Below are 27,213 nucleotides of genomic sequence, written 5' to 3'. Positions count from 1 at the left end.
ATTAAAAAGAGTTAACGCAAAAGTATAAGTGAAAGTTTTTAACCGTGTCCGGTCCACTAGAATGCTCAACAAAATTTACCTTTTTATTAAATGAAGTCTGTGCACCATTTTAGCAGAAAGCAAAAACGCGCCTTTGAGAATGGGTGGGGGTAGGGAAAACGGTTAGAATCGGGCGCCGGCCAGAAGACCTAGGGCCTGGGGAAAGGGGAGGAGCGAAGAGTGAATGACATGGAATACAGCCAATGAAGACACTGAGAACTACTCCCCCTCCCTTCGCGCTTCAAATTCTAAGCTTCGTTTCCATCCGGGTTCTTCAGCCTCGTTCCCGGGTAGTATAAAGTTTGCTGTCTCCTTTGTTCGCCCTCGTTGCGCAGTAGTCCTAGCGGCTTCTCTGTTCCGTTCCTGGGTCCAGCAGCTGTCACTCGTGTTGAGCTGCTTGAAAGGCCCACTCGGCGAGCTCGTAGGAGCTTGAGACCGTCGCCACCCCTCCGGTACGTGTCTCCTTTCCTTGGTTCGTTGTTTCGTACGTTCTTGCCTTGTTAGAACTTGGGATTATCTCCCTGGAGATGAGGGTGGCGGGCGCCATTTTAAGACACCCAAAGGTGCCGACCTATTTAAATAAAGCGGGGTGGGGGGTCGGTCAAAGGAAAACACATTAGGGGGTTCGTTTCCTTGTATGTCTCTCTTGAAAGTTTGGCCGTTGCCTGCTGGGGCGGGGGCGGGGGCGGAGGCGGAGGTCGGCGTTTTGTAGCTTGAGCGGGACGCGGAGCCACCGCGCCACCGCGGTACCTGCATTGGGATGGCGCTGACGCTAACGATGGCATGTGGACTTCCATGCGGCCTCCTTGTTAATTGGCAGCCCTGGAGAGGAAGCCCTTGGAATTTTCCCAGCCAGTATTGATGGTAAAAGTTAGTTTCCTGACCAGTGTCAGTTGCTCTGGGCTGAATCCAAGTGTCGCCATTTTGTCGTTTCCACGCGGTTTTTAATGACTAGTCTTAATTGGGTTCCGTCGCAATTGTAGCGTGTTGAGTGTTACAGTGTGCGCTTCTGTGTGCTGTTATTTAATATGAAATGATGTTGACACTTTGCCTTTTTTTTCCCCCCTTAGGCAGTAACCTTTTTGGCGGGTGGGGGCTGGTGGAGATGAGGCGGAACTTGGCGCAAACTTAAAAGATACCTGCTTAGATTTAGTAACATACTAATGAGAGAACGGGTAGCCCTTGAATGAGGGTTTGGTGTTGAAGTCTTGCCGTCTGGTTAGTGACCTTGAACTAGCCATTAGTCTTAAAATCCATCACTGGGAGAGGGGTGTGATTGAATCTGTAAAAGGCATCAGACCTAGGATTAAAACTAAAATTGGCTTTTTCAAATGTTAAGTACCTGTTAACTCGTTAAAAACAGCCAAGGGGGGGCTGGGATGTGGCTCAAGCGGTAGCGCGCTCGCCTGGCATGCGTGCGGCCCGGGTTCGATCCTCAGCACCACATACAAACAAAGATGTTGTGTCCGCCAAATACTAAAAAATAAATATTAAAAAATTCTCTCTCTCTCTAAAAAAAAAAAACAGCCAAGGAAGATTAGGGTGAAAGTGAACTTTGTGTCGGCCCTTTCAACTACTTTAATGTAGAATTGCACTATTACCACTTAGTTTAAATTGGCTTCCTACTGTGTTGGAAGCTTATCGTTGTCTTTAGTTATTAAAGAATAAAGGTTTTAGTAAAACAATCCAAACCACATTTAAAGGTGTCCCATAAACTTGGGGAACTTCTTCTGGGAGGTAATACTATTCTTTTTCAGCAGACTCACCAGGGGGGAAAAATGGTTGAAGCAGATCGTCCAGGAAAGCTCTTCATTGGTGGGCTTAATACGGAAACAAATGAGAAAGCCCTTGAAGCAGTATTTGGCAAATATGGACGAATAGTGGAAGGTGAGTTATATGAATGTACATGCTGGGATATTATAATTAAAAGATAAGCTGTGATGAATTTGATTACATTGATCATCTGACATGATGTTGTATTTTTGTCCTCTAAGAAGTTCTGAGCTTTCTCCTCAAGTAGATAGATAGCTTCATTGTTTGATTCGAATTAGTGACACTTTTTCTTAAACTTTGTTAAAGTGCTCTTGATGAAAGATCGTGAAACCAACAAATCAAGAGGATTTGCCTTTGTCACCTTTGAAAGTCCAGCAGATGCTAAGGATGCAGCCAGAGACATGAATGGAAAGGTGAGATTGCACAATGAATACCATGTATCCTAGTGCATAATATAGCATGTGCAATCCCAACTCTGGTTCATGGAAGCTCTTGAATTATTTTGGTTTTGAATATATACCTCTCCAAGATCTTCTCACCATAGCCAATTTGTAGTACTCTTTTGAAGTATATCATGAGGTGTTTTTTTTTTTTTTTTTTTGTGGTGCTAGGCATGCCAAACAAGTGCTCTACCACTGAGCGACATGCTCAACTGAAGCATATTATGAAATTCCAGGGTCAAATGTTGTAGACAAAGTTATAGATTGTACCCTTTCTTCCCCCTTGGATTGGACTTATGCATGCTAGTCAAGTGCTCCACCTTGAGTTACATCCCCAACCATGGATTGTGCTCTTAAGTGTTTCTCAGTTCAGAGTAGCATGTAATGTTACAGATAAGCATTGTATTTTATCTTGGGATCCCTAAACCATAGCTTGATGGCTTGGCCTTTAGCATTGTTTATTACTTTTGCTTTTTTTTTTTTTTAGGTGGGGGGTACTGGGGATTGAACCCAGGGGGTGCTTTACCACTGAGCCATATCCCCAGTTCTTTGTATATTTTATTTTGAGACTGGGTCTCACTAAGTTGCTAGGGCCTCCGTAAATTGCTGAGGCTGGCTTTGAACTCAATCCTCTTGCCTCAGCCTCCTGAGCTGCTAGGATTACAGACATGTGACACGATTCCTGGTTCCTTTTTATTTTTTGATACAAGGTCTCACCAAGTTGCTGAGGCTGGCCTCAGCTTGCTATCCTGCTTCAGTTTCCTGAGTTAACCTGGAGTTGCTGGGATTATAGGCATGTGCCATTGTACCTAATCTGGTTATTAGTTTTGAAAATGAGCTGATATACCTACCTAGCATTGCTTTAAATTTTACCAAGTGCACTGAGTTTACTTTATGCTTTGTATTCTCAGTGACTGGGTAGACATTTTAAGTAAGTGGAAAAGTCATTCTTAGAATTACTACTTCTAGGATTTTACTTAGACTAATTGATGAACAAAATTAACTGTATTTTGGTGTCAATAGTATATAGTGGACCTGTAAGTTCTTTTAAAATTATGATGCAATTTAACCATTTTGATTTTTGTTTAAAGTCCTTAGATGGAAAAGCCATCAAGGTGGAACAAGCTACCAAACCATCATTTGAAAGTGGTAGACGTGGCCCACCTCCACCTCCAAGAAGCAGAGGCCCTCCCAGAGGTCTTAGAGGAGGAAGAGGAGGAAGTGGAGGAACTAGGGGACCTCCCTCTCGTGGAGGGCACATGGGTAATAATTTAGGTGGATCTTTGGCTTGGTGTATAAGAACTGCAAATCCACGACAGTGTATACTTTAAGCCCTCGTTGAAAGGCTCTCGCCTTTGAAATTAAGAAAGAATATATGCTTACCTCTTGAAGTGATAATGACTCGAGGAAAACATGGAAGGTGTCCTAAGTTAAATGAATGTTGATTTAAATTATAGATCACATTATTTCTTACCTTATTACTTAATGTGTAAGAAAAGTACTTAAAAAATCTTTTTCAAGATTCAGTTTGATACATTGAGCATATGAAAGCAAAACAATGTGTGTTCTTTGAAATAACTTTAGAGACTACCCTTCATTTTCCTTATTTTCCCAGTCTACATGACTTCATGCTTGATATTGTGCAATTGAAAATATAAGTTAGACCCCTCAAAGAGAAAAGATAAAGAGAAGGTAGTATCATCAAATCATAGAATTCTTTGTTTTGTTTTGTTTTTTAAATTCTTGTGTTAACATATTTTTTTCTCCTTTCTAATGTAGATGATGGTGGTTATTCCATGCATTTTAACATGAGTTCTTCCAGGGGACCTCTTCCAGTAAAAAGAGGACCACCACCAAGAAGTGGGGGTCCTCCTCCTAAAAGATCAGCTCCTTCAGGACCAGTTCGCAGCAGCAGTGGAATGGGAGGAAGAGGTAAATGTTGCATGCATGACAATCTGTGCTGTCACCATAGCACTAAGAATTAAGAAGTAACTCTTAAAAATGACCCTTAAGACTTGTTCAGGAATTCCAGGTGATCTAGTAACATGAAGCTAATGAGTACTCAAAAGATGTGAATAACATTTCTTGATCTGTGTACGTATTATGTTTAAGTCACTACTTTTCATTGTCTGAATATAATAAGTTCACATTTTATTTAACTTTTACCAGGCTACATTTAAAAAAATTATTATTTTTCCTTAAGCTCCTGTATCACGTGGAAGAGATAGTTATGGAGGCCCACCTCGAAGGGAACCCCTGCCCTCTCGTAGAGATGTTTATTTGTCCCCAAGAGATGATGGATATTCTACTAAAGACAGGTAACACAAAAAAATGCAGTTTTTTCATTAAGGTTAAAGGAGAGCTCATCAAAAGCATAGACCAAATTACTTTTGTTTCTATAGCTATTCAAGCAGAGATTACCCAAGTTCTCGTGACACAAGAGATTATGCACCACCTCCAAGAGATTATACTTACCGTGATTATGGTCATTCCAGTTCACGTGATGACTATCCATCAAGAGGCTATAGGTAAGTGAGTGCTTCCATGGCTCAAGTATAATATTTTATTGTAAAAGTTGGTGCTCTGGGACTCAAAGGTTTTTCTCTTTAATTTAGTGATAGAGATGGATATGGTCGTGATCGTGATTATTCAGATCATCCAAGTGGAGGTTCCTACAGAGATTCATATGAGAGTTATGGTAAGATACTGTTAAGAGTCTTGAGTTTCAGCAGCTTGAGTTTTTAGGTTCATGAGCCAGTTTAATAGGCTGCGTGGTGCTTGCTTTTAAAGGGACGTTTGCTTGCTTTTTTAAAGGGTTAACTATCAGCTGGGCTTTTCCTAGTTTTGTGAGGGGCTTTTGTTCTTTCCTAAGTTTTTTTTTTTTCTTTTGAGGCTGTTCGCTTGCTTTGGAGGGGATTTTGCTTGCTTAAATTGGCAGCCTTATGTGTTTTCCCCCAACAGTGAAAATACAATTTAAAAATTTTATTAACAAGATCAAATGTTTACCATTGCAATATGAAGGAAACTCTACAGTTCAAAATTGCAACTTATCACTGGAAAGTGGCTGAGTGTCTACTATAAAATAACAAGCTGGAATATCCTCTTGAAATACACACCGTCTTCAGTCTTTTCAAACAAACATTAAAATCAATCCATTTCCATATCTCAGCAGATGAGCAAATCCTTGTTATGGCCAGCAATGGTAGAGTTTAAAACCTCCCAGTTGAGAAAGTAAACTTTTAATACAAGAATTCTGTAAATTCAGATTTAAATGTTGTATATATACAATTTATAGTGTTGCCATATTACCTGACCATTGACCCTGCAGGTAACTCACGTAGTGCTCCACCTACACGAGGGCCCCCGCCATCTTATGGTGGAAGCAGTCGCTATGATGATTACAGCAGCTCACGTGACGGATATGGTGGAAGTCGAGACAGTTACTCAAGCAGCCGAAGTGATCTCTACTCAAGTGGTCGTGATCGGGTTGGCAGACAAGAACGAGGGCTTCCCCCTTCTATGGAAAGGGGGTACCCTCCTCCACGTGATTCCTACAGCAGTTCAAGCCGCGGAGCACCAAGAGGTGGTGGCCGTGGAGGAAGCCGATCTGATAGAGGGGGAGGCAGAAGCAGATACTAGAAACAAACAAAACTTTGGACCAAAATTCCCCGTTCAAAGAAACAAACAAAAAGTGGAAACCATTCTGTCATAACTACCCAAGGACTACTAAAAGGAAAAATTGTGTTACCTTTTTTAAATTTCCTGTTAAGTTCCCCTTCATAATTTTTTATGTTCTTGTGAGGGAAAAAAAGTAAAACATGTTTAATTTCATTTGATTTTGAGTTGCTTTCAACAAGCAAATGTTAAGTGTGTAAGACTTGTTGTACTAGTGTTGTAATTTTCCAAGTTAAAGTGTCCCTGAAGGCCACTTCCTATCCAGTTTTACCCAGTAAATGAGGCAAGCAATTCTAAGATCTTCCACAAACATCTAGCCATCTAGATGTCCATTGATCTCCACTGAGAGATGAATCGTTCTGCCTATACAAAAAAGCTAGCTAATAGGGGGTGGTTGGGGTATGCTACTCTTAGGATTTCAGGGTGTCTTCCAACTGAAATCTCAATGTTCTCAGTATACAAAACCTGAGATCAGATATCTATGTAAGGAAAGTACTATTCACCCAGTAAATCCCCCTTCCCCCCAAAAAAAACCAAATGGATAATGCTGGCCATATTTTGCCTTTCTGACATTTCCTTGGGAATCCGCAAGAACCTCCCTTTCCCCCTCCCCCAATAAGACCATTTAAGTGTGTGTTAAACAACTACAGAATACTAAATAAAAAGTTTGGCCAAAACCAACCATGAAGCTGCAAACGATGCTTGCTCTTACTGTTTCAAATTTTTGCAACTCTGTAGTGTCTCACTTTTAAAGGAACAGCTTGATTGCAAAGGAGAAAATAGATAAGCAATGAAGTTATCTCCAACTTCCTAAAGGCTTATGACTTCTAAAAAGTGAATCTATCAGCATTCCACATCAGATTTAAAGCACCAAATGCCTGTGAAACAGCAAAGATGGTAAGCAAAGCAAACTAGTTTTTCCGTCTAAGTCGAAATTGAACACTTACCTTCCTCATAGTACAGTGAAACATACTGTACCTCATGGCAATGGAAATGTGCCTTCTAGATTAAAAAAAAAAACCTTTTGGAAAAGCAAATGTTCAATAGCATATTAGAAGTCCTCCAAATTCAACACTTGGATTTTTTTTTTTAAAGCATGTGTGACACTTAAAGGCCTTAATACAGCTGTTTACCAGTACCAATCTGGGGCTTGGGAGGGGGTATTTTTTAAAGTATTTTTGATGAAGACCTTTAAACATGCTTCATATGTTTTTAACATTTTTTTTTTTCAAATTAGTCTTAGTCAATATAAGAAATGGCTTAGGTTTGGGGTCCCCTCTCTTACCCCTGTAAGCCATTGCAAACTTGACCTTTAGTTGGATGCCTGACTTGTTTTTAGTTCTATGAAACTACACTGTATGGAGAAAATCTATTGCAAGTGGTCTTTAAAAAGCAAAACCTGAGGCAGCATGACCCAGGTCCAGCCATGAAGTTGAAAAAGATGCTCTTGAATATAGTAAACTTGAAGACCTCCAACTAAAAATCCTTATACGCACTTATTCCTTCAAATAAATGTTTTGTCCGTTCAACTTATGGATTTAACGTGGCAGTGCACCATTGGAACAGAATGAGAATCCATAAGCCATGCAACTTAACCATTTAAGCCATTCCAGTCCATCCCAAGCCAGTGAATCTTCCACTACTTAAGAGAACTAGTAGAACATGAAATACATTAATCTGGAAGTCTGAACTTGCCTTTCTGGAAAGAGGGCAGTTATAGGCAAGTTTTAAAGTTTCCTTAAGAGAGATAACTAGTTTTCATCTGTTTAATTTTTGCAGGTTGAGGACTTATGGTCATTGTGGTCATGGAGTGCTGATTTATTCACAATAGATAAAGCTGGCAGCAGGAGAAATCAAATGCTAAGGTAAGTTTTGAAAGCACTGGCCTTTCAAGGTTTAAATAGTATTTGTAGTTTTGCCACTGTCAAGCTGTGGTGTTGGCAAGTTTTTTTTTTTTTTTTTTTTCCTGATCCACACTTCATCTGCAAAAGGGGATATAATATACAACTCTTGGAAATTAGGTTAGATTATTTAACGTGTGTTATCTGGCACATCCATTTTTTTTAAAGAGAATTTTAATATTTATTTTTTAGTTTTTGGCGGACACAACATCTTTGTTTGTATGTGGTGCTGAGGATCGAACCTGGGCCGCACGCATGCCAGGCAAGCGCGCTACCGCTTGAGCCACATCCCCAGCCCTGGCACATCAATTTTGAATGTAGAGGGAGGTTATATAGGTATATTTCCAGTAATAATACTATTAGTCATGCAATATTCTTGGCTGTTTAAAACCAATTGCAAATATCTTTTCATATTGCAAGAGTTCTCTTGACAGGATCTGTGTATACAGGTAATACTTTGGTATGTGAGCAGACTTTACATGAAGTTTGGGCTTCAGTGAATTTTCTCAGTGCTTGCTTATTTGTATAGCTATAATACAAATTGACTAAATGGAGAGTTATTGATATCAATTATAAGAAAAAGTATGTATTTAGGAATGATGGGGGGTGTTGGGGTACTATGCAGTATAAAACAAATGCTTTACCTTGTAACTTGATCCCATGCTTTTTTACAGAGTTGTTGAAGCAGAAGAATGCTGATTGTCGATCAGTCACAGCAGTCGCATAAGCAGTGCTCGTCAGAATTGGTTTGGTGCAGGCAATAGATTTTTGTCTTCAAGGGTTCTTGTGGATCTGAGGAAGGCATTAGTGTTGGTTAACACTCTTAACTAGGGAGTGGTAGTTACTTAAAATTGACCAAATGGAGAAAGGGAAATAAAGAAATTGGCAAGTGGAGGTACTCAGGAAGTTCTTGTGGCTATTTATGTAGAGTATAGCTTTGGCTTTCATTTTGTTCAGCTGAAGCAACTCTGCAATTTAGAATTAAGTATCACTGAATTTCAGAAAGTTGAGTTAGGGGCTGAGGATGTAGCTCAGTGGTAGAGCACCTGCCTAGCATGCCTGAAGGCCCTGGGTTCATCCCTAACACTGCAAAAAAAAAAGTTGAATCATGATAGGCATTAAGTGGTAACTTGTAACTCTCTTTCAAGTAATATCTTTATTATTATTTTTTTTTTCAGCAAGTGAAACTTATTCTGGCATTAGCTTATCAGGAATGAGGGTTCAGTTTTACAGCAAAACTAAAGCAAGGAGTAACATGGGGAAAATGAAAGTAACAACTGGAAACATTGCTAGAGTGGTGGAAAGCACACTTGAAACTGGAAACAAATTGGTCACTTGGTTATTGTATCATTTTATAAGCTTACTTTACCCACAGCTCCCATTCTTGGAAACAAATCATGGTAAAACCAGTTTATTGCTTTGGAGACTAGAGCCAATAGTTTAAGTATTAATGTTCTCAAAACAGAGTTGTTGCATTAGAGGAAGCAGCTCAACTTCTGAGAATTTTTGCATAGTATAATACTATCACATTTAACAACTGTGATTCAGGAAAATAAATTTTAACCCTCATTGGTCACATTCCTAAGTCATAGACCATGAGGATACTGACCAATTAAGTAGTTGCACTTGAATAGCTATCTTAGCTCAAGTCTTCCATAATCTAATTACTTGAGTTGGTGCTTCTGTGAGGACTTTTTTGGCTCTTGAGATTTTATTTAGATTTCTTGAAGACAGTGTAGAATAGACTAATTGTAGTATGAATACTAAATTCAGAGTAAGGAGTATGCTTAAATTACCAGATACTTTTTTAACAGATAACTTAAAGACCCAGAAGGCTTAGTTTTTCCATTAGTAAAAGAGTTGGTCTTGATTCATTTTACTTTATATTGGTTGTAAAAGAAACGGAATGATAAAATGTTTTCCTTGTTTGACTGGTAGTTGAATATAGAACTTAGGTATTATAGATCATTTTCACTTTTTGGAATGTTTTGTATTGAGACAATAAAACTTAAACGTGCATCTTTTTTGTGGCAATGGGTTCTTTTTTCCTTTTTTTTAAAACCTTTTTGAAATTAGAAATTATTTAGGCTTTGAAGTATTTTTCTTTAAAAAGAAAAAGTCCCGCTTCACTCACATTAGTTTTGACATACTTCTGGCACTTGATATATTGAGTCACTGATTTGGCCAGCTTCTGCAACTAGGTAGCTGTCTTTATTGGGGAGTGAACTTAGATGTACATCAAGGTAATTAATACAATGAGGCAATTCAGATGATTTCATTTAATTTTCGCCCCCTAAATTTAGTGGGAGCAATCGTACCTAAGAATTGGAGACTAACATATTAATAATTATTTCTTTTACCTCTGATTTGCTTTTAAATATCAAGAGGAAAAGGTTGTAGCAATGAATCCAAAGCACTTTAGACCAAAGTCTGTCTTAGTGATGCTGTTGACCCATATGTGCTTTACCACTGAGCTGCATCTTTAGTTTTTGTTTTATTGTCTAGCCTGACCTTGAACGTGTGATCCTGCCTGGGCCTCCCAAGTCAGATTATCAATGTGCACCATCATACCCAGCTTATTAAATATACATTTGGCTAATGGATGTTGGCACCTAAATGGTGACATTTGTGTTATGAAGCTAAGTTGAATGACAGCCCCAAGTAAATTATCATGGGGTTTATACCAGTTTCAGGAAAAAAGCCTATCCATCCTATCAGTTCTTTAGAAACCTTAATAACCATTTCAGTATTTATGAATTTCAGGATAAAATTTAACTCATGTCCCATCATTCCCTTTATGGACCACCTAAAGATCTTAAATTGACCAACAAATATACCACTTAGAGTGACTTTGAAATATTTTTAAGAGTTTTTTTTTTTTTTTTTTAAATGTACTGGAGGTTTAACCTAGGAATTTGCTCATACTAGGCAATAGTTCTATTTTGAGAAAATAGGTGAACAATTAGTGATTATATAATTAATGTTAATTAGTTCAAGATTATTTCCAACCTATTTTAATGCTTGCTTTGAAATATTTTCAAACTTAAGAAAATACTGCGTGTATTGTTGTGAGGAAAATGCATATGCTCTTATAAAGATGGAAACCATTGCCATTCCAGAAAGTTAACCTTCTGGCCCTTCTCAGATAATTCCTGCCTTCATCCTTAAAAGATGCTATTTTTTTCCCCTCTAATATCTACACATTGGTCTTATCTCTTAGAACATTAAATAAATGCAATTAATCATGGGACACCTTGTAAAGCTTTCTGGAGAGGATATCAGTAGTTTTTATTGATAAGAATGAGAACTTAAAATTATTTATTTATGATAAAAACCTGGGCTTTTTCTAGTTTAGGGACTATTAGGAATATAAAGTTGCTATGAATTTTTCAGTACTGGAATTTGAACCCAGGGGCATTTGACTATTGAGCTACATCCTTAGCCCTTTTATATCTTGAGAGGCAGTGTTCCCTAAATTGCCCAGTATGTGCTTGAACTCTTCCTGAGTATCTGGGATTACAGGCAGGTATTACCTTGGCTGGCAATACTTATTTTTTAAATTAATGAGGATTGAACCAAGGGATGCTTTACCACTGAGCCCACAACCCCAGCCCTTTAAATTTTTTGTTGTTTTGAGATGGCCTTGTGAAATTGGGGCCTCACTAAATTGCTGACGGTGACCTCAAACTTGTGATCCTCCTTTCTTGGCCTCCTGAGTGACTGGGATTATAGGCACCCAGCCTGGCTACGTTTTAAAAATATAATACACATTTATTATTAAACATAACATAAATTATCAAAATAATTATGGCAGAATACACAGATCTCAAGTGTGCAGTTGGATCAGTCTTGAATAAAATTTCTCATTTAGATTAAAATACAAAATATCCCTTAATTCCCAGAAAGTTACTGTGTCCCTTCCCAGTTAGTAGTAATACTTCCCAACCCCAGGGAAGCAACACTGACCTGGTTTTATTATAGGATAATCTTGCATATTTTAATAATTTAACATTTTTGGTCTAGCTGCCTTGAGCATATTTTTGAGATTTGTTTATGTGGTTGCACGTATCTGTAGATTTTTGTTTTCTGTTTTTGCTGTGCTGGGGTTTGAATCCAGTCCTTGTGCATACTAGGCAGATGCCCTGCTACTGGGCTATCCCCCCAGCAGTTCATTTTTCATTGTTGAGTAAAATTTCAGTGTATGAAATATACATCTATTCTATTGATGGATATATGGACTGTTTGGTTTTCTTGGATATTAATAGTGCTGTGACTTCTTGTATGTCTTGGATGTATATTTTCATTTCTTTTGAATAAATATTTATTCAAGTTAAAGTGATGGGGTGATAGAATAGACAGTAATATTTAATTTTAAGAAACTGCAAAATGGTTTCCTAGTGGTTGTACATTTTATGCCCTCAGCAGTTTATGAGAATTTTGTTTGTTCAACAATAACCTTTCTCCAACATTTGCTGTGATGCTGAACACTTTTTTAAAAATAAACTTTTGGGATAATTTTTTAAATTTTCAGAAAAGTTGTAAAGATAGTGTTTCTGTATATGTTTCACCCAGTTTCCCCTGATTTTATTTTTTAACCCCCAATTTTAATGTTATGTGACTGCTATATTTGTCAAAACTAAGAGTGTAACATTGGTACATTACTGTTAACCCTACTTTTTGATTCCATGTTTTCTATTGTTCTCTTTCTGTTTCAGGATCCAACCCATTATCTCACATTGCATTTTATCCTGGGCAATACCTCATACTATTAAGCCATTTGTATATCTTTCATAAAGTGTCAGTGTTTTGTCCATTTTAAAAGTTGGATTGTGGATTGCCTGTTTTTTTAAATGAATTTTTTTTTGCATATTCTGGATTATAAATTGTCAGATACATGTGTTGTGAATATCTCCTGGTTTGTCTTGCCTGTTCTCATTTTTCTTGCATAAATGAAATCTTTTAAAAAAAATTAGTGGTTCCTGTTTCCTGTGACCTATCAAGGCTGTCTACTTCATGGTCATGAAGATTTCTTCTAGAAATTTTGTAGTTTTTGCTTTTATGCTAAAGCTCCAGTACATTTTGAATTCATTTTTAACTGTGTGAGATAAGAACTGAAAATCATTTTTCCCAACTATAGTTACCCATTTATTCCAGCGTCTTTTGTTGAAAACTACCCTTCCATTGAATTACCTCAGAATCTTAGTAGGTCCCATATAAACCTGTGTCCACTACTGTACTTCACAATGGATCCGTACTGTCTTTTTAGCTTGACTACTGTAGTTTTACAATAAACTCTAAAGACAATTTTTAGTTTCTTCTTGCAGAGTATTTTTCCCCTTCAGAGTTGTTGTTGCTGCTTTGTTTTCTACTTCAAACATCTTATCGAGGCCTTTCAAATGACTGGAATTTTTTTTGCTCTGCTCATGATTGCAAAATGGGATTAACATGTTTGTAATCTCTGAGGGTTTTTTAACATTGAGCTTCACTGAGTATAGTTTGTTAGATAACCCCTGATGTCAGTTTCTTTAGTCTTTTCCTCTTGGCTTGGTCAGATCCTTACCTTGAGAGTATAGGGTGAGTTTATAGTAGCTCAAGGAATAGGGTTGGAGTTTCCATGTATGCTCCCTTATCCAGTTGGGCTCTAGTGCTACCTCAGTTCAACCCACCTCCAGATATCCTGGTACCACTATTGTCTGTCTTGCAGTGCTGATGAATTAGGGAATGATCTTGTCAGCACAATGTTGGGGAGAGTCCACAATTAGAAATTTCTTCTCCAGTTTCTATCCTGCATGCCTCTTGCATTTTAATCGACCCTACCCTGACTCCATCTTCATCCTAGACTTAATCCTCTCCTGTCTCTTGGTGTTTCTTGGTTCTATCTTCATTTGACTTAAAATTCTAGGTTTAGCATTACTGTGTATGTCACAACCTTGGGCAAGATCTTAAACTCTATATACTTGTTTTCTATTATGTAAATGTGGATAATAATAGCATTTATCTCATGGGCTGAGAAGATTAAGTAATAGTGGTTGTCTTATGGTAAATGCTGTATAGGCATTTGATTTTATTACTACTGTTTGTCAATTTTCCTCATGTGTGTCATCTTTGAGACAGATAAGGGGGAGAGAGCCAGCACCTTACATTAAGATGAGCATCTTGTGAAGGACTAAAGTCCTGGCTAGAAGCTTGAGTTTCTTTTTTAGCCTGAGTTAGTCATACTCCATTTTAAAAAAATTATATTATGGGCTGGGGATGTGGCTCAAGCGGTAGCGCGCTCGCCTGGCGTGCGTGCGGCCCGGGTTCGATACTCAGCACCACATACCAACAAAGATGTTGTGTCCGCCGAGAACTAAAAATAAATAAACTTAAAAAAAAAAAAATTATATTATGGTCAGTTCACATAAAGCTTTTCTCATTTAATTTCACTTTTATCTCCGTTTCCCCCCTCCCCCCCAAAAAAACCTGACAACTATTGAAACATATTCATCGAATATGTTTTTGTGTTCTTATTGAACAAATATATATTTTTGCCATGTTGGTGATTGAACCCAGGGTTGCAGGTGTGAAAGACAAGTGCTCTACCATTGAATTACATCCCTAGCTTTACATTGATGTTTTATATGTATTTATTTTTGCTACTGGGGATCTAACCCAGGGTTGCTTTACTGTTGAGCAACCTCCCCAGTCCATTTTTACTTTTTGAGATAAAATCTCAGTTGCTGAGGCTGACCTTGAACTTGGAATCCTCCTGTCTCAGCCTCCCAAATCACTGCAATTACAGGTGTGTGCACTGCATCCAGCTCCCATATATACATATGTATAAATATATATAAATTAATGTATATAAATAGCATAGCATATGTCTCTTGTTCTTTTTTTTAAATTTTTTTTTAAATATTTATTTTTTTTTAGTTCTTGGCGGACACAACATCTTTGTATGTGGTGCTGAGGATCGAACCCGGGCTGCACACATGCCAGGCGAGCGCGCTACCGCTTGAGCCACATCCCCAGCCTCATGTGTCTTGTTCTTTATGAACTGGTTCTCAGCACTGTTTCAAGGATTTACATATAGTGAAAATATGCATCTAGTTCCTTCTAGTTATAGGATTTCATGGTGTGCGTGCACCATATTTTCTCTATCCACTCTTCCCAGTTTTGTGTGTAACTTTTCTTCCTGGCTTCTGTTTATCTGGGCACCCAGAGCATACTGAGATTTGACCCTACTTATAAGTCTAGTGGTGATTGAAGGTGGTTGTGATGGATCCGGAGAATAGTATCTTCTTTCAAGGAGTCTTCCCAGGCAAGGTTATCACAAAGGAAGACTTATTGCCAGACATTAAGGCAAGTCGCTTCTGTTTATTGGTTGGGGATTTAAAATGACTTGAAGGTTCAAGACTCAGTTTCAGCTGGGTCTATACAAACGTCTCCCAAGTTTCAGAGTACTATTTCATATCAACCAATGCTGTATTTTACACGAGAGACTTGGCAAGACTTAAATTCAACTGTCATTATATTCAGCATCCTTCACAGCTGATTTTCAGCAGTACCATCCCTGTGGCTAGAAGAAATGAGCTTTTGTCATGGAAGCTCCTTGATTTTCAGACTGTGACTTGTGCTAAGGCTTAATGGACTTGAGCTTGTAATTTTTTCTTGGTAAGCACTCAAGTGAACTCAACAGAATTTACTCAATGTTACGGTCTTTATAGTCATCATTCCTTTATAACAGTGAAGTGCAGAAGTCACTTGGGTTCTCAAAGAATGCACAATTGTGAACTACAATGAGATAGTTTGATTGTTTGTGATGCTTCTGCATGCCAAGGATTACTAGTAGCCCATTTCCCATTTGTAAAAAGGTACTGTGCTCAAGACAAAAGAATGAACAAATCAATACCCAAATCCCATTTCTGTGGATCTGTTCTGCATCTGTCCAGAGTCTTCTCTGGATACCAATTCAACATCAGTCTGGGTTCAGTCAGGAGAAAGAAATGACACAGTATATTGGAACAAGGAAGATTTGACAAAGAATTATTATGGGTAGGTAATCACCTAGTGAATAGAGAATTCTAAAAAGTATAGGAATAAGCCAGGCACAGTGGTAAATGCCTGTAATCCCAACAGCCTGAGATGCTGAGATGGGAGGATTGCACCTCACAAGTTTAAAAGTCAGCCTCTGCAATTAGTGACTAAACAACTTAATGAGACCCTGTGTCAAAAAGGGCTGGGGATGTGACTCAATGGTTAAGTGTAACTGGGTTCAATCTTTGGTACCCCCCACCCCCCCACACACACATAAATGAATGCCAGATAGAATAACCACAGCATATATAGCTATGATGCAATAACAACAGAAATCACTGCTCCTAGGACTGAAGAGTACCCAAGGAAGAAGGAACACACACAAGTATCCAAAGAATACCCTTCCAGGGCTGTGATACAGGGTCCAAGGAAGAGTCAGGGCCAAAAATAACTGGAGAGGCAAGGCTGTGCCTTGTTGAAGAGTAGACCCAGTGGTGCCACAATTGACAGAACTTACTATAAACTGTCCTCTGGAGTGCCGGAGAAACTACATTGGAAGGTGTCTCACCAGAAGTGCCGAGCTATAATAAATGCTCAAAGACTGGGGAAGCTGCAAGCACTCTAGAGGCTGGAGAGACTACCCCCACTGCAGAAGCCCAACTTGAGAATTGTCACATGCTGGAACCAGGAAGTATAACCTTCCTCTGCAGTCTCACTAATTAATAGTATTTAGGGACAAAACCTGGCATCTTGCCAATTGGCAAAATATTTTTAAAGGGCTTAGATTTCATTTTCATGGAGCAAGAAAAAGAATTTAGAGTTCAGAGGTAATGACCGGTATGATGGCTAATGGTGGCCTCAAACAAACTGAATTAGGAAATGTTTTTTTTTTTTTCTCTGTGAATTTTTTTTTTTTTTTGTACCAGGGATTGAACCCAGGGGTGCTTACCCAGTGAGCCACATCTCCAGCCCTTTTTAAAATATTTTATTTAGAGACAGGGTCACGCTGAGTTTCTTTAAGACTTTGCTGAGGCTGGCTTTGAACTCAAAATCCTGCCTCAGCCTTTTGAGCCACTGGGATTATAGGTGCCTGACTATTTTTTTCCTGTGAGTTTAAGATTGTTATTTTCTTTTTTCCTTAAATGTCAGAATTCACTAATGAAATCCTCTAGGCCTGCAATTTTCATTGTGGGAAGATATTTTTATGTTGCATATTTAGGTTTAGGTCTTTGAGTTTTTCTAATCCCTTTTGTGTCCTCTGTAGGCAAGATTCCGTAATGGCCTTTTCTGGTTTCCCTTCCTTTATCATCAATACTTGGTATGATTTGTCACAAACCTGTGATACTTGGTAAAAGGGATTTTGAAGATAAAAGTTACCAATCCGTTTGAATTACTCAAAAGAGAGATTATCTGGTGCTATGACTTGAATGTTTGTGTCCCCTCCAAAATTCATGTTGAAACTTAATCCTCAAAGCACCAGTTTTTGACAAGCCTTATGGGCAGAAATGCTTCATCTACTATAAAAGGAGGAAAAGCAAAGAATGTGAGTGTACAAAGCCAGGGGTGTTGGCACATACCTATAATCCAAGCAATTTAGGAGGCTGAGGCAGAGGGATCACAAGTTCAGGGACAGTCTGAACAATTTAGTGAGACCCTGTTTTAAAACAAAGAGGACTGGGGATATAGGTCAGTGGTAGGAGTACCGCTGGGTTCAATCCCCAGTACTGTGTGTGCATGTGCGTATAATTAGAATGTGGGTGTGCATTTTGAAATTTGGTAGATTTAATTGTAGGACAATAAGGAAAATTTTTAATTGTTTTTTATTCTTTATACATGACAGTAGAGTGTAGTTTGATATACATGGAGTATAACTTATTCTAATTAGGATCCCATTCTTGTGGTTGTACATGATGTAGAGTTTACTGGTCATATATTCATATATTACTGGTTTTAGTTGTGTAGTAAGCTGAGAGTGAGCAGGATGGAGGGATGGAAGTCTAAGGAGAGTTAGTAAAAGTCATTTTGAAAAGTTACAAATTGAACAAACTAGAGGAGTATTTGGTACTGTTGATTCCCACTTGAGATTTATATCATAAATTTATAGAGAAACCAGTCAGCATGCTTGTGTATTTTCCTCCAGCAACATTACTGCTTGAGTGCAGGAGTAGGTCCCATGAATGAAGTATTCAGTGAGGAAGAAGTAAATCCCCCCAAATAAGCTGATGTATCAAGAAAAGGCAGGGTGGACATGGAACAGTAAAATCAACAATAATGAAAATCCAGTACACTGCAGCATCCACATACCACCCCATTTCCTTGTTCTCCTTTACAATACAACTATGCTGTCGCAAGTTCTTCCTCTTACATCCTTTTTAATCCACTTCATTCACATGTTGACTCATCACTCCACTGAAACTGCTCTTGTCAAGGTCACCAGTGACCTACATATGGCTAAATCAACTCTAATCTTCACTTGACCCTCAGCAGCATTTTACTCAATTGTTTCACTCCTTCCTCACTGATAGAATTCATTTGGATTTCAGGATACCACATTTTCTTAGTTTTTCTTTTACCTTCCTGGTCAATCTTTTGTGGATCCTTTTCCCTAACCTCATACCATAGGACTGCCCCAAAGCACAGTCCTTAGTTCTCCTTTCTGCATGTGCTGCCTAAGTGTTCTCATCTAGTTTCTTAGCTTTATATGTCATCTATGCACCTGTAAATCCCTATCAACTATCTCAGACCTCTTCTCTAGCTCCAGACTCATATTGACATCATTGAATGTCTACATCTCAAAGGCAATGGCTCAAAAAAATTTTTTTGGTAGTACTGGGGATTGAACAAAGGAATGCTCTACCATTGAGCTACATCCCAAGCCTTTTTTATTTTTGGTACTAGGGATTGAACCCAAGGACATTTTACCACTGAACCATATCCCTAGCCCTCCCCCACACTTTTTGGGTACCAGGGATTGAACTCGGGGGCACTCAACCACTGAGCCTCATCCCCAGCTCTATTTTGTATTTTATTTAGAGACAGGGTCTCACTGAGTTGCTGAGTACTTCACTTGTGTTGAAGTTGGTTTGAATTGCCGATCCTCCTGCCTCAGCCTCCCAAGTCACTGGGATTACAGGCATACACCACCATGCGTAGCATGAGTTCAAAACTTCTTTCCCCCCGAACTCTTCAAATGTTGGCAAAAATCTTTAGGGTAATCGTTGACTCATCTTTCTTACATATTACATCTAATTTGACAGGAAATTTTATGTGATCCTCCTTAAAAATATATCCAGAATTCTACCACTTCTCACTATTACCATTGCTACTATCATAGTTAAAGCCACTACCCTTCCTTATCTACTCTTTCAACATTCTTTTCAACATTCTTCAGACTGGTCTTTTTCTTGCCCCCTAACCCCCAACCATTTTAAAAGCAGTAACCAGCCTAAGTGGTCCTTAAAAATATATCACTTCTTTGCTAAAAACTTAACAATTACTCCTCATTTCTTTCAGAATAAAAGCCAGCATCTTTACAATGACTTTCAGGGCCCTTAATAATCTGTAACATTATCTGCTATTATCCCCCACCCCACTTACTGACTTTAGTACAGCCATTCTTGTTTTCTTGGTGTTCCTAAACTACTCAGGTACTCTGTGGCCCTAGGGGTTTTGCTCTGGCTATTCTCTCTTCTTGAATCAATCTGCTTCCCAGATACCTACTTGACTACTTTCTTGTTTCCTGAGTCTACTCACGTCTTGCCTCAATGAGGCCTACAATAACTGTCCTATTTAATACTGCAGCCTGTCCATTCCCTTTTATATCATGCTCAGTATGCCTGAAACTCCATCACCCTACTCTAGTTATGTTACCCTATAACTCTTACCACATTTTTTTTTTTAAAGTTTAATTACTATTACAAAGTTTTTTTTTTTTTTAAAGAGAGAGTGAGAGAGTGAGCGAGAGAAAGAGAGAAAGAGAGAGAATTTTTCAACGTTTATTTTTCAGTTCTCGGCGGACACAACATCTTTGTTGGTATGTGGTGCTGAGGCTCGAACCCGGGCCGCACGCATGCCAGGCGAGCGCGCTACCGCCTGAGCCACATCCCCAGCCCCTAACTCTTACCACATTTTTAATGTAATATTTGCTATGGTTAGGTATAGTTCAAGTATGTCCCCCAAGATTTTATGTGGGGGAACTTGGTCCTCAGTGTGGTAGTATTGGGAGATGGTGTAGCACCTTTAAGAGGTAGGGTCTGGTTAAAACTAATTAGGTTATTGGGGGCACCGCTTGGAAGGAATTGATGTAATTCTTGTGGGACCCTGGTTCATTCTCATCAGAGAGTTGTTATAAAACAGCAAGACTGACTTCTCATTTATTTTCTGGCTTCTTGTCATTCCATGTCATCTCTTGTGTGTGCTTCCACTATGATACTATCAGTTTTGAGGCCCTCACCATAGTTAGCAACATGCTTCTTGGACTTTCAGACTCCAAACCTGTGAGCTAAATAAACGCTTTTCTTTATACATTACCCAGTCTTGGGCATTTTGTTAAAGCAATGAAAAATGGACTGATACACTACATAATTTACCTATTTTTGTATCCATTGTTTATTCTCTCACTTTCCTGGTTAGTACATAATCTCTATGAGATCAGTGATCTATTTTTTTTTTTTTTTAAATTGATGTATCCCCAAAGCCTAAAATGGTGCCTGGTACATAGTAGAAGTTAGACAAATACGTGTTAAAAAATGAATGCATACACTTTATCCTCCATACGTATTTCAAAAATGTCATTGCCTAATAGTTTTACAATCCCAAATGTGCTGCTCTGTTGCCACCCCAAAGAAAGATAAACCAATATTTTGTGAATAATTACATACAACTACAAGGGCAGAATCTCTGGAATCTTTTTTTTAGAGAACTTTTTAATATTTATTTTTTTAGTTTTCGGTGGACACAACATCTTTATTTTATTTTTATGTGGTGCTGAGGATCAAACCCAGTACCGCGTGCATGCCAGGCAAGCGCTCTACCGCTTGAGCCACACCCCCAGCCCAGAATCTCTGGAATCTTACCACCAAATGTTCCAACACATGGAGTAAACTTGTTAAATTTATCCCCAACATTATACATCAAATATTGGGAAAAAAGAAAACCAGAGTATGATATAGTAAGGGAGAGAATTTAATTGGAGTCCACAATCCTTGCTTAGTTAACTAGTCACAAGGCCACAATTGGTATTTATAATGTTTTTTCTAAATAAATTTATTTTATATTCCTTTTTAACTAGTGAATGGTGGTACTTGGTAGTGTGACCTAGAACTTCATTCTTTAGGGTTCTGAGTCTCATCCTAAGTGACTGTAAAACTGAACAAACTATAATGAGGCAACTATTTTCAGGCATTGCACAATAAATATTATAAGAGAACAATCCCCAAGAAAGGGAAACCACATGAGAGCAGCCCCATGTTCACTCTAGTTCTCTGCCTGAGGGAAATTTTCTCACTGTAGCACCAGGAGGTACAGTCCAAGCACAGCATAGTGTTCGTAATAGACAGAAAGAGCAGAGTTCAGAATTTGGATTTCAGAGAAGGATATACACAGGGCCCTTTAGAAGTCATTGTGGGGTTTCCTCTTGGGGCATTTGTTGAGGGCTGGACTGCATATACAGAGTGTGACATTCTGTGCAGCCTGGAAGAAATCAGCAGTGGGGTTGAGAGAAGAATGTAGATACTAGAGGTGGCACAGTGCTGGGAGATAATGGAATTCTGACTTAAACAGAGTGGAGAGAACTTTAAAACCCCAGTCATTCCATTTACATTTTAAGGAGAAAGAACCACTCCCTAGAGTAAGGACTACTCTATATCTGCCCTAATAAAGCCTAAATTTACCTCACCTGGATAAAGGATCAAGTAAATTAATTGCCTCTTGGAAACTCAGTACTCTTCAAGAGATGCAATATAAACCAGCTTCCTTATAATGTCTCACCCACAGTGTGCAACATAGAATAAAACAAAACAAAACAAAAATAGTAATCCCAGATACCCTGGAGGTTGAGGCAGGAGGTTGCAAGTTAGAGGTCAGCGTAGACAATTTATCTAGGCCCTGTCTCAAAAAGGGTTGGGGACAGGAAGTGACAAGATGAGAGTTGCTATGGTTGGTATTGTCACTTCTGAGCATTCCTGCATTGAGAGAGATTTTGGGAGATATATCCAAACTAAAACAATATGCCAAGATAATCTCCTTATTCAAAGTAAACAATTAGCAACTTTAATTCCTCTGTCATATAACACAATATATTCACAGGTTCCAGGGATTTAAGACACATCTTTGGGTGGTCATAATGCTGCCTGCCACATGGTGTATGTACTCTGTAATGGAACCAAACTAGAAAGCAATGGCAGAAATGCAAAAGGAAAATCACTTACAGCTAAATAATCATGGGTCAGAGAAAGTCTCAAAGGAGATTTAAAAATAGTTGCATGAAAATGAAAATGCAGCATCTCAACATATGTGGGACCCATAGACAAATATTTTGTACATACCAGTTTTATTGAGCTATCACCATTTAAGGTGTATGATTCAATGGCTTTTAGTTTATTTAGAGAGTTGTGCAACCATCACCACTATTTTGAGAATACTTTCACCACCCCAAAAAGAAACCCCATACTTATTCACAGTCACTTTCTATTTCTATGGATTTGCCTATTCTGTACTTGCATGTAAATTGAATCATTCATTATGTAGCCTTTTGGGATTGATTTCTTTCCTTTAAAGTGTTTTCAAAGTTAATCTAGCTCTATACCAGCACTTCATAGATTTTTGACAATCAAATAACATTCTATTGAATGGATATATCACTTTATTATCCATCTATTGATGAACATTTGGGTAGGATCACTTTTGACTATCACATGTTTTAGCACATTGGGTGAAAGAGATACCTAGGTGAAAGGGATACCAGGTGTATCTATGAGGGTATTTTCAAAAACCTCAAAATCTGCTTTAATCAGTGTTCTCCAGAATATATATATATATATATATATATATATATATATATATATATATTATAAACATATATACGTGTGTGTGTGTGTGTGTGTGTGTAGAAAGAGAGAGAAAGGGGGAGAAACGGAATTATTAGAGAAACTGTCTTAATTACAGAGGCTGAGAAGTCACACAATAGGCCCTCTCTGCAAGCTGAAGAATCAGGGAAGCCTGTAGCATGGACCAGTCCAAGTTTGTAAGTCTCAAAACAAGGGAAATTGATGATGTAACTCTCAGTGCAATGCCAAAGGCCCAAGAGCCAAAGGAGTTGCTGGTATGAATTCTGAAGCTCAAAGGCCAGAGAACCTAGAAGCCTAAGCCCACAGAGCTTTACAGGTGAATTCTTCCAAACATTTAGAGAATAATACCAATCCATTACAAACTCTTCCAGAAATGAAGGAATGAAGGAGGAGAAAAGAACATTTCCCAGCTGACTCTTTTGTTTTTTACTGGGCGTTAAGTCCAGGGGTACTGTCACTGAGTTTCATCCCCAGGATCTCGATAAGTTGCTGAGTCTGGTCTTGTACTTGTGATCCTTCTGCTTCAGCATCCCAAGTTGCTGGGATTTAATCCTAGCTCCTAGCTCATTCTGTGAGGCAAGTCTTATCCTGTTATCAAAGCCAGAGAAAAGTATTTTACACACACACACACACACACAATTACAGCTCAGTATCAGGAATATAGCTACAAAATATTAGCAAACTGAATCTTGTGACATAGAAAAGATTATAAACCATGACCAAGTGAGATTTATCTCAGAAAAAGTTGGTTCACTATCCAAAAGATGAATTAACATTACATACCATATTAATATAGGAAAAAAACTCACATATTGTCTTAATAAATGCAGGAAAAAACATTTCTCAGCATCCAACACTCATTCATGGGGCTGCTTTTATACCCTCAACAATCTACAGTTAATTCACACTTAATGATAAAAGACTGAATTCTTTTCTCTTCAGATCAGGAATAAGACAAGAATATCCACTTTCAACATTCTAGTGAAGTTTCTATCTAGTGGCATGATGCAAGAAAAAAAACATAAAAGTCATCCAGATTAGAAAAGAAGAAGTAAAGGTATCTCTATTCACAGATGATATAATCTTGCACACAAAAAATTCTAAGAATCAGAATTAATAATAGAATTAATACACAATTTCAGTAAAGTGTGTTAATCAAAAAATAAATTCAAAACCAATTGTATTTCTATATGTTAGCAGTGAATAATACTGAAATGAAATTAAGAAAGCAATATTATAATAAGAATAAAATACTTAGAAGTAAATTTAATAAAATGAGTGTAAAACTAAGTGTGCACTGAAAACTACAAAACAGAGCTGTAAAGAGTAGGGGATGTGGCTCAGTGGTATAGTGCTTACCTAGCATGTGCAAGACCCTGGGTTCCATCCCCATCACTACCAGAAAATTGCTGGAAGAAATTAAAGAAGACTTAAATAATTGGAGAGAAATTCATGTTCCTTGGATTGAAATTCTCAATATTATTAAGATGGCAATTCTCCCAGATTTATGATTCAGTGCCAACCTTATCAAGATTTCAGTAGGCATTTTTGCAGAAATTGACAATCTAATTTTAAAATTTATATTGAAATGCAAAAGACACAAAAGGATTTTGAGAAAGAAGGATAAATTTGGAGGTTTTAGATTGCCCATTTTCAAAACTCACTAAAAGCTACAGTAATCTAGCCATATGGTACTGATACTAGGATAGATGTGTAGATCAATGGAAGAAAACTGAGAGTACAGAAACAAATCCTTACATTTATAGTAATTTGATTTTCAACAAGAATACCAATATAATTAAACATGGAAAGAACGGTCTGTTCAACAAATGGTGCTTAGATAATTGGATATCAACCTGCAAAACAAAACAAAACATAAATTTAGATCCTTCCCTTAAAACACACATAAATCACCTCAAAATGGATCTGGACCTAAACATGCAGCCTAAAACTATCAAACTTTTAAAATGCATCAGGAGAAAATCTTCATGACCTTGGATCAGGTAAAATAAAAACTTACATAATACACCAAAAGCATAATAGAAAAAAAATGGGAAAATTATAATTCATAAGTAAGGAAAACTTGTGTTTCAAAATACTCAATAAAGAAAACAAGGAGATAAGACAATGACTGAGAGAAAATATTTACAAGTCATATATGATAAAGGACTTAACATCCAGAAAATGAAAAGAACTATTTTAAAATAATAACAATACCCAACTTAAAAGTAAGCAAAAGGCTTGAGACATTTAACCAAAGAAGATACAAATGACTAAATAAGCATGTGAAAAGGTGTTTAATATTACTCATTAGGAGAATACAAACAAAATGCACTTGCCAGTATGACTATGATAAAAAGGACAGATGTTAAATAAGTTACAGAAAAAATGTGGAGAAATTGGAAACTATATTCATTACTGATAGAAATATAATATGGTACAGGCTCTGAAAAAGTTTGAGTTCCTTAAAACTTCAACATAAAGTTACTGTACAACACAGAAATTCCATTTCTAGTTATAAACGAAAGATAAATGAAAAATATGTATTCACAGGCAGATTTATAGATAGTTCTATAGTTGGACTTTTGAATGTCCTGCAAAGAACATGTTAAAGGCTTGGTTCACATCCTGTGGTGCTACTGGGAAGTGGTGGAACATTTATGTGATAGGACCTAGTGGGAGGCCTTCTAGTAATTGTGTGCATATCTTTGAAGAGGATATTTGGACCCTAGCCCTTTTATTTTCCTCTCTCGGTCTTGTGGCCTGGCCATGAAGTGAATGGTTTTGCCACATACTGCTGCCATGATGTGGTGCCTTGCCACAGGCCCCAAAGCAATGGGGCCCACCAATCATGGACTGGAAACTGCAAAAACTATAAACCCAAACAAATCTCTTCTTGTGATAAGCTGATCATCTCAGATACTTGCTATAGTAATGGACAGTGAATGTACAGATATTCACATAAGCTTTGTGTATAACAGCCAACAATTAGAAATGATTCATCAATGCTGGGCATGGTGGCACATACCTCTAATCCTAGTGATTCATGAGGCTGAGGCAAGAGGATCCCAAGTTTGAGACCATCTTCAGGAACTTGGTGAGGCTCTGAGCAACTTAGCAAGATGCCGTCAGGGGATTTGGCTTAGTGGTGAAGTGCCCTTGGGTTCAGTCCCTGGTACCAAAAAAAAAAAAAAAAAAAAAAAAAAAAATTATCAACTGGTTGAATGGATGAATAAAATGTTGTTTCATTCAGTGGAATGCAATTTATCAATAAAAAGAACAAACTACTGACACATGTTACAACATAGATAAACTTTGAAAATTTTCAGAAACCTGATGCAAAAAAAACCACATACTGTTATTATTTAATTTATATTAAATATCTAGAAAAGACAAATCTATATAAACAGAAAATAGATTCATTTGCTGTTGCCTAGGCTTGCAGGAATGGAGAATAATTGTATATGGACACAGGGATACCCTTGGGTTGATGGAAAATGTGTGGTGGATTATGGTGATGGTTGTATAGCCCTGTAAATTTACTAAAATTATTAATTTTGACAATTACAACAGTGAATATTGCATGTGAAAATGTTTGCTTTCTGTGCTGGGGATCAAACCCAGGGATTCATGTATGCCAGGTAAACTCTCTACCACTGAGCCACATCTCCAACCCTCTGTAGTGGTTTTATTTTATTTTTTGTTTTTTGAGGAACTTCATACAGTTTTTCATAATGCTGTACTAATTTACATTTCCACCAACACTAATTTACATTTCCCCTTTCTCCATGTCCTGTTCAGCATTTGTTATTTTTTTGACAATGACCATTCTAACTGGTGTAAATGATATCTAATTTTAGTTTTTATTTGCATTTATCTGATGGTTAGTGGTGTAGAGCATTTCTTCATATACCTGTGGGCCATTTGTATGTATTCTTTTGGGAAATGTCTGTTCAGATCTTTAGCTCCTTTTTAAATTGGATTTTTTTTCTATTGGCTTGATTTTCTTATAAATTCTAAATACTAAACCTTTGTTAGTTGTATGTATAGTTTGCAAATATTTTCTCCCATGTTGTAGATTGTCTCTCATTCTGTTGATTGTTTCCTTTGCTGTGTTGAAACTTAAATTTGTTGCAATCCCTTTTGCCTACTTGGGGATTTGTTTCTTGTGCTTTTGGTGTCATATCCAAAAAATAAATAAATAAGTCTGCCCAATTCCAATGTCCTGAAGCATTTCCCCTATGTTTCCTTCTCATAGTTTCACAGTTTCAGGTCTTATGTTGAAGATTTTAATCCATTTTG

At 37.7% G+C, this 27,213-nt stretch overlaps 1 protein-coding gene and 1 non-coding gene across 2 annotated transcripts; both read left to right on the top strand.

The window, feature by feature from the left end:
- Positions 1 to 334: 334 nt before the first annotated feature.
- Positions 335 to 6,608, top strand: Rbmx (RNA binding motif protein X-linked). The gene is made up of 9 exons (XM_046435333.2): positions 335 to 491; positions 1,800 to 1,926; positions 2,119 to 2,225; positions 3,344 to 3,515; positions 4,032 to 4,184; positions 4,456 to 4,570; positions 4,655 to 4,780; positions 4,868 to 4,950; positions 5,581 to 6,608. The coding sequence occupies exons 2-9, from the start codon at positions 1,818 to 1,820 to the stop codon at positions 5,889 to 5,891; spliced, it is 1,176 nt and encodes a 391-aa protein (XP_046291289.1). The 5' UTR covers positions 335 to 491; positions 1,800 to 1,817; the 3' UTR covers positions 5,892 to 6,608.
- On the top strand, positions 1,974 to 2,046 carry LOC124086875 (small nucleolar RNA SNORD61). Its single transcript, XR_006849954.1, has one exon. It is a non-coding gene; the product is annotated as a small nucleolar RNA SNORD61 (small nucleolar RNA).
- Positions 6,609 to 27,213: the final 20,605 nt, after the last annotated feature.

This window comes from Marmota monax, unplaced genomic scaffold (assembly GCF_021218885.2).
Source record: "Marmota monax isolate L192 unplaced genomic scaffold, Marmota_monax_Labrador192_F-V1.1 WCK01_AAM20220418_F8-fsc00261, whole genome shotgun sequence".
NCBI lineage: Eukaryota > Metazoa > Chordata > Mammalia > Rodentia > Sciuridae > Marmota > Marmota monax.
Note: the sequence above shows the minus strand (reverse complement) of the source record. Positions and strands in the feature narration are given on the sequence as shown.

What these genes read in the sequence shown, in the direction of transcription:
- Rbmx (XM_046435333.2), top strand. Translation starts at nt 1,818, where the DNA reads ATGGTTGAAGCAGATCGTCCAGGAAAGCTCTTCATTGGTGGGCTTAAT. An exon ending in ATATGGACGAATAGTGGAAG is followed by an intron (nt 1,927 to 2,118) that starts GTGAGTTATATG and finishes ACTTTGTTAAAG; the next exon opens with TGCTCTTGATGAAAGATCGT. An exon ending in AGATTCATATGAGAGTTATG is followed by an intron (nt 4,951 to 5,580) that starts GTAAGATACTGT and finishes TTGACCCTGCAG; the next exon opens with GTAACTCACGTAGTGCTCCA.